This window comes from Bactrocera latifrons, unplaced genomic scaffold (assembly GCF_001853355.1).
Source record: "Bactrocera latifrons isolate USDA-ARS-PBARC rearing strain unplaced genomic scaffold, ASM185335v1 scaffold_32, whole genome shotgun sequence".
Lineage (NCBI taxonomy): Eukaryota > Metazoa > Arthropoda > Insecta > Diptera > Tephritidae > Bactrocera > Bactrocera latifrons.
This window is the reverse complement of record NW_017536852.1, coordinates 1,074,700-1,083,024: the sequence shown is the minus strand read 5'-3', so window position 1 is coordinate 1,083,024 and position 8,325 is coordinate 1,074,700. Positions and strand designations below refer to the sequence as shown.

General features: G+C 35.0%; 1 protein-coding gene across 7 annotated transcripts in view; it reads left to right on the top strand.

Annotated features, from left to right (window-relative positions):
* Positions 1–8,325, top strand: part of LOC108971038 (Ca(2+)/calmodulin-responsive adenylate cyclase) — a 131,527-nt gene that overhangs the window by 98,633 nt on the left and 24,569 nt on the right. For 6 of the 7 annotated variants that reach the window (XM_018936817.1, XM_018936816.1, XM_018936812.1 and 3 more), the window contains exons 4-7: positions 293–738; positions 3,215–3,394; positions 5,143–5,316; positions 5,545–5,813. In XM_018936817.1, coding sequence (XP_018792362.1) covers positions 538–738; positions 3,215–3,394; positions 5,143–5,316; positions 5,545–5,813 — 824 coding nt within the window. In that variant the 5' untranslated portion in view covers positions 293–537. Of the gene's footprint in view, positions 1–292; positions 739–3,214; positions 3,395–5,142; positions 5,317–5,544; positions 5,814–8,325 lie in introns of those variants that run through there. The other variant, XM_018936818.1, reaches the window with a different exon arrangement.

Genomic DNA, 8,325 nt, shown 5'->3' with positions numbered 1-8,325 from the left:
TAAATACATTTATTTTAATTATTTTGAAATTATTTTTAAAAAATTTTTTTTAATTTTCTTGAATTTTTAAAATTTTTTAAATATAATTAATGTAAAAATCTTAGATACCTAGTTTCTTAAAATAATATAATATCATAGATATACTTGTAGATTATAAACCTGAAATCATTCTCATCAAAGAATAATACGGATATTTATTATTAACTATTCTCTCAACATGTGACTAGCACACCTAAGCAATTAAGCACCTTTATTAACTCCACTAATTTATTTTCGTTCTCTTTACTTGCAGCTCTCACAGAAAAAAAAACGTAATTGAACAAAAGAGGAGAGGTGTTGGCAGCTCTAAGTGACGCTTTAGGCGCAGTAAACAGACCGCTCAGCAGCACCGCTACCTAAAATTACGCAACAGTTCGGTGTGTTTGCACAGCTTTTGAACAACTTTAGCACATTTGCTGGCGTCACCGGTAGCAACACCACTCCCATCGCCCCCGCCGCTGCCGTGTGCTACCAGCTAAGCGGCTGGGCAATGCAAACATGGATCATGCGGTGAAAGCGACACGTGGCCGACCATGGAATACGCTGCGCTTCGAGAACGACGAACTGGAATGCCTCTATCAACGGTACACGCTGAAATTGCAGCGCTTCTCGGTGCTGGGCGTGGTCGCGTTGGTGGTGGTGTTGTGCGGTGTCATGGCGGCGCTGTCATTGGCCTACAATAATGCGCCCACCTTTCATGTGAGTCAATACCTGTATAATTGCATTTTTCTACAAATGTAGCATGGTATTTGTACTACGGATATACCAAAGATTGAAAGTGAATTGCTGATTTATTAGGTGCTGCATTTCTAGCGTTTTCACCCACAGTGGCAGATGAAAGTAAAAGTACAGATGTTTTGAAAATAGTTTTTTTTAGCAAAAAAAATACACGTGCAGTTAAAATTGGAGATAATAATATTTTCGAAAGTTAAGATCCTCCATATATGTATGTATGTATCTCCATATACCAGCTTAGCATATAGATTTATGAATGGATATATTGATGATATTGATGGATTTCAAGTGTTTTGTGTAGGATTTGCGATAGGACTGGGCATTCACAGATATGGTGGAACATTTTTCCCTTAATCCCTTATAGTTCGCAGAATCGTCAGATGCTAACGAGGAGCATACCATTTTTGAGCATTTTGAACGCTTGTTCTCTAAATGGTCAATGCCCTGCTTTGGTAGCAGTTAGTCTAAAGATATTTTTTCTAGACCTATTTAATAAGTGGTTAGATCTTTTGGCCATATCTGTTTAGTTATGTTGCATTTGCATTGGACCTTGTTTTCTAGTGAGCTCAGTGCCTTTTTGCAATTAAGGACTATGCTGTAATTATTCATGGGTGACGACTAGAACAATAGAAACACCTGACAATCCGCGTACTTGTATATAGTTGCTTTATGTATCCTGTCGTAGTTACTCAATAGAGCTTCGCAGGCCTTCTCTATCTCCGAATATCGATTCTTCTTCCAAAATATCAGCAACTTTTTTCTTTGATTTCCATATAGCACTGCCAACTCAACTCTTTGTATTCAAGAAGAATTTGGAGAATTTAGAACCGAAGTTCCGTATTGTTATTTTACTAAATATTAAACCGGGTTACAGTTATGTGCTAATATTTGGTGGAAAGAATTTCCTGCAATATCCACTTTTTCGGAAATTCTGCCTAAAAGACCTATTAAAATCAATTTAGGAGAACGACTGTGGAATTGAACCATCTCAATAAGCACAGGCTTTTTAGAGTTAAAATTTCTTGAAGAAAATATAATACCTCAGCTCTATTGATGACCTTTTATGATTTTGGGGTTAAAAATCCACCACTGCAGTGGTTCCGGCCTTCTCCGTGGATGAAATTTACGTAAAAATTTTTCTAGAAGATGACTTAAGGTCAAAAAATATAAAATAGCGGTGTTTTAAAAAAGTTTGTCCAAAATTTTGGTCAATTTTGACCAGCCTAAACCAAATCAGTTAAAGTGGCCACATTTTAGAAAACTGAAACCCGAAAAAAATATTTGAAATTTTAGTATTATATTTCTAAAGGTATATAATATGGAAATATACAAAGATTAGATTAGGTTAGACGACTCATTCCTCAACATACTTAGAATATTAAATACAGTCCTTTGTGATGCCCAAAAGAAAGACCTCCTGAAGTAGAAAATCAGTTCTTGACCCTATCAAAAATGTGCTTAGCCGTTTTATTTCTTCCTTTACCTTGCTGGACCAGTGAGGTTTAGAACTTAACCTCGTATCGCATATCGTCAGAAGTATCTTGGGAAGCAGAGCAGCAGTGCAAAGTGTTACCAGAAGTTAGCAACTTCACTTCTACTGGGTCACAGGCCACAAAAGCATCGAGGGCAATGAAATAGTGGAGGAAACTGCCAACAATGGTGCACGGATAATATCCGGAAACGCGATAAACCTTGGGAAACCGTTGTCTATACGACGGCCAGGGAAACAATGGAGCATATCTTGAGCATTTGTCTCGCATTGGCAAGACTACGCTGTAAGCACCCGGGAACCTCAAGTTATGTTAAACTGGGGTAGATATCGATAGTGAGGCCGTAGAGTCTGTTAAAATTACCATCCTAAATAATGAATACTTCTCTTGAACCTAGTAACTGAACTCCTTCTGGTATCGCAAAGGACCAAAACTGGTCTATGCGTGGCTTATTGGCCTACCAGTTTAACCTAACATAACCTATTTCTATTTCCGCTATTTCACCTAGATGTCTAAGAAAACCTAGATCCAAGGTGTTTTTGCATAGAACTAGAAATAGCGGGACTTGGAGGGAAGAAATGTCAGTATGATAATATCTCATCTTCCTTCAAACAGCTGATGCTGGCATCCGATAAGATTTTCAATCTTACTACAAGAAACTCAATTGAACAGTGTTCTGTTAGAACTGCTACAACCATTGAGAGGTGAACCTTGATAAGAGCTAAGAGTTTCCAGACCTCTTACGATCAGCACTAACTGAAATATACAAAAATAATATTAAAAAAAAAAACTCACACTGTACCATCTAAAAACATGATGTTTGAGTTTTAGCTGTTGCTTAGAAAAAAATCTAGTAATGTACGAATATTGTTGACTGCTACTGTAAATTGATTTAACGAATATGGTATTTCTTTATTTATTCATACCTATCTTACACCTACCATCCACAGAACATTTTCAATTCCATTGTGTGCCTGCTTTTTGCAATTATCCTAATTCTACTGCAATGCCGTGTCATCAAGGATCATCACCTGCCAATTCTCTGCTATGGCATACTGCTCTTTGCCGCCGCTATTTGCTTCGTTTCGATGCCGACACTGGGCAGTGTCTTTCCTGTGGACACAAAAGAGGTAAGCAAATTCACTAATTAAACTGTAAAAGCAATAAGCAACAACAAAAAATCTGAAAAAATAAAGAATATGCAAAGAAAAATTTAAGACGAGAGATTTATGCAATGAAAATATCTTTTTAAGTTACTGTTATACCCAAATATATGCGAAGAACTCTTTTTCATTATTTTTCTGTTTTGTATTACTTTTCAGAAAGAGTCTGAGGTAATAATTGATGTGCTTTTGAATAAAAAGCTTCCGAAACTTATGTACATAACTGCTTTTTATATACATATATACTATAAACTATACTCATTGATGCCGTAGCGAGCTTAGTTTGTTATTTACGTCTGCCTTCATCGAAAATTCGAGTAAATAATCAAATGCTAAAGTTTGTTTCATATTAATTGTTGTAAGAATTACTCATTCACTATGTAGTGCCGACATTTTGTGCATCGAATTGCAGTGGTCGTTGCGATTTTAACTCGTTTTTCTTTATGCGTTAACTCTTTTATATTGTAGTGATGTATGTTTGTGTGCCTATATAGCTATAGTTAACATGCTCGTCAATTAAATTTGAACTGGAGTCATCTTCGGCAGTATTTTCACTCTTTTTTTTTTGTGGTCCAATAAGTTCGCTCTGAATAAGTACGTATCGTTTCGTTAGCCATTTGACTCTGGCATGATTTGGTATTTTAATGGATGGATTAATACGAAAGCTGAGCAAAAAATCTCCGAAGTAATCTTACCTGGAGTTTACTTGATCAAGAATCTGACCAGAATGTTTTGGCGTGCCTCGATTATATGTATACAAAAGAAATGCATTCCTCCGTCCACGCTTTTAAGAATTGTATCTCAAAGACCTGTGTTAAATTTCATGAAAATCGCTTAAGTAGCTTTCGAGAAATCTTGCCGACCCACTTCAAAAACACCGTTTCGAGAAAATCGCTTTCAAAGATTAACTAAAACTAGTACTGGGATCAACTTGAAAATTTAGGACAATACAGAGGTATTGTAGAATTGAATAAGACAAAAATTTCGATTTTTAGAAATCCGTAAATCCATGCGACCACTTACTAGAAAAGTCCATAAATCACAGACCCTAGAAGCTAAAAGACAAAGAAATGATCAGTCAATATCTCGATTTCCGCAATGAGATATCAAAATCGATTTATCTAAATAGTTTTAAAACTTAACGAAATTTTTTTACAAAACTTTCGTATAACATTCATCTCGAACTCAAAAAATTATTACAAAGAAATTTGTATTGCCTTATAAACAGCTAACCGTTCGAACACTTTTTCTAACTTCAGAGAGTTTTTGTCTGACAAAATTATTACAAACATTCCAAATCAATGCAGCAGGCATATTCCATAGAAAACAAAAGAGAGTCTGCCTGTCTGCCAATAATCCACAGTTTCATAATGATCAAAAAATTCGCGATTTAAATTCGATTTGTAAGTTCCTGTCAATTCAAATTTCAGAAACCGTCTAATAGCTCTGTTTTACGGAGGATAAAACTCGATACTATTTTTTGCTATTATTTCCTAATGTACTTCGTAGGTTACATACTCGATGCAGCGTCCTCCGCACGAGTGCGTCTCACTCAGTAAGAACCATCTATAGCTCACCTACAAGCGCTCATAAAAGTACGCTTCGTTCAACCACTCTGTCCATTATTCGGTCATTAGTAATCATTATTAGCTGCAGTTACTGTGAATATATTTACAAGCACAGCTACTTATAACACTTTCACACCTTTATTTCAGGTCATGGCCGAGGGTGTGTGGCAAATTGTTTTCGTCGTCTTTTTGGCTTATGCCATGATGCCGTTACAAATATGGGAAGCAGTATGTTTTGGTATAATTTTGCCATCTGTGCATATTAGTTTAACGGTGTACAAAATTATAACGGATTCATTCCGCTATTTGGAATATAATCAGGTGAGCAGCGATGTGCTTTCAAAAAATTTTTAGTTTCGAATATTTTATAAATTATTTACTTGAAAGAAAAATACACTTTGTACTATAAAATTTTAAATACTAAATTGTCTTTATTATATTTTCAATACAACAATTTATATATTGTTTGCAACTTATATTGTATATATATTTTTTTATTCATATTTACTTTTTTGAATTTGCCTAAAATTGCTCTCATATCATCCACAGCTTATCGCCAACATTGTAATGTTTATTGGCGTTAATGTTGCCGGCTTGGTCGTAAATATCATGATGGAACGTGCCCAACGACGTGCATTCCTAGATACACGCAATTGTATTGCCGCCCGCCTGGAAATTCAGGATGAAAATGAGAAATTGGAAAGACTTTTGTTGTCGGTTCTACCTCAGCATGTTGCAATGCAAATGAAAAACGATATACTCTCACCGGTTGCGGGACAATTTCATCGCATTTACATACAAAAACATGAGAATGTGAGGTTAGTACCCCTTTACCCTAAAACACTAATTTAAATGAAGCTTATACAAAGCAGGAAGCTTGCAGGAATATAGGGTAACAAAAGAGTTATGGAATCAATTTTAGTTAGGTCCTTTTTTTTTTTTTTGATATTAAGGTTGGAAATTTAATTCGAATATTTAACGTGAAAAATTCGAACATTCGAATATTGTATGTTATCACATTAAAAAAAAATATTATTTCACAGTTATCCATAATATTCAGTTTTATCCATGTGCAAAAATGTATGGTAAAAATTCACATGTCGACACTTTCATCCCCTAATTTCTTTGTAGTGAATTTGACAGCAAAATAAAGCCTGTGTGACGTCATGAATGAAATAATTAGACTGATTACAAATGTTATGACAGTTGACAATTCTCTTATATTTAATATCCTTGATACCTCTCGTTCATGGTTCTCATTCAGCACATAAAAAAATAAACAGTTATGTTTATTTATTTTTGCAAAAAAGGCAAAAATATACCGCAAAATGAATGCAAAATTTAAATTAAGATTTCTTTATGTTCCCATTAATATCTTGCTGCGATACAAATCGTCATCATCATGACATTAATGCAATCTAAATTAAATTCACCTTCAAGGTGAAGGAAAAAAGATCGAAGTCGAGCCAATTACACGGAAATTGATTAGTACACATATCTTTCACCAATGAATGTTTGCATTAATAAATTGCATTTTCAATGCTTTTACGTCAGTCAAAAACGTTGGCATGTGCCCAAACAAATATAGTATTAACACAAGCAAATATAGAAATCACCAGAAATCGACATTTTGAATTATGAATTTTATATTTTCACAAAAATGTATTTGACAAGCAGAAAAATTTTACTTATCCGCAAAAATAAATGCCATTAGGTTCGTTCTGATGGACTTATGTCAATGTTGTGTTTGTCATTTGACATGCAACAGCTGTTCCATTTATTCGCATAACAAAAGTGTTGAATTATGTAGACTTTTTTTAACCAGATGCTGACATCTCTAGAACGGCCTACAGAAGATTTCACTTTAAACTGACCTTAATTTTCTTAAGGTACTTTATGTTGACCTGTCTACACTGCAGTGCAAGCATTTTGGGAAGAATGTCTATCAAAACGAATCAGCACACAAATGCTTTGATATCAAGTGTATATTAAAGTAGGAATACATACTCTGTTCATGTATGATTACAATTTTTTATGGGTGATTCTGTCTTTGTCGTACGTTTTCTACCAATGCTTTATTGAGAAGAGCAGGATAGAATCATCTACTTTCTCCACTATTTCCCAGCTGTAGCCAGATCAGACTGAGATTGATTTCAATAGATTCGGTAGACAAACCTTCGGCGAACCTAACAAATTGGTAGTAAGCTCAAAACGCTTACAATTGTGTGCGTTTTATGAAGATCTGGTGATACACTTTTAAGAGTTTTTATTTATCTCAAAGTATCAAAATTCACAGCTGTCCAAATGAAATTACCACGCTACCTTTGGCGCTAGGATCAATCTTCTAACTTAACATTAAACCTATAGTCTAAATATCTTGTATTTCTATAGTAGTCTAATTCATAGCGATTCTCAGCAGTGTAGTTATGCTAATTAGCATTCCAACAGTCTAACAGGGTTTACGTATTTATTTATTTATTTAAAAGAGAACTAATTATAAATAATTAATCCACTTGTAAGAATCAGCACTGGCTGCCAGGGCCTTCGGCGGGTTTACGTATATTTACTTCAAAAGTTCACACTACGGCTTATGGATTGTTCGCCCATCAGCACTGAAGATTAATATAAAGAAATAACAGGTCAATTGGAAAGTCCCCGGCGTGACACATAAATCCATATGATTTTTAGTTAGCTCAAACTTTCAAAAGACACTTGTATAGATGGGACAGCTTTAGGATCATTAGGTTGTGAATTATATCATTTTGAGTGAAGCAACTTTTGTTATTGTGAAGAAGGTGCTCATCAAAATGAATTTGGCGTCTTAAAATATTATAACTTTTTGAAGGAAAGAAATACAGTTGTAGCAAAAACTTGAATTAGGAGATATTTCCTCTTGCCCTCGTTTACGAGTACTACCAGACCCATTCCAGACACTGCCCGACGAAAACCAACCAACAACAATTGGACGCAAAAAAGGTTGTTACCGAAGAAGACATAAATAAATTAACAAAATATTTTTGGATGATCGTAAAGTGAAGTTTTTCGAGATAGCAGGCGCTCTGAAGATATCAACTAATTGTATACATCATACCATTCATAAATATTTGGCTATTAGAGAGAGCTCGGTGCAAAGTGGGTGCCGCGCGAGCTTAATTTTGACCAAAACCCCGGTGAGTTGATGATTCGGAGCAGTTTAGGAAAAGCTTGTTTTTATTTGTCAGAAAAAATGTATTTTACTACTATAGGCCGGAGACTTTTCAATTGGCCTGTTTCGGTTCAGCTTCGAATGCAGTTTATATAATATATAAATGTGGGCTGATATCTTTCATC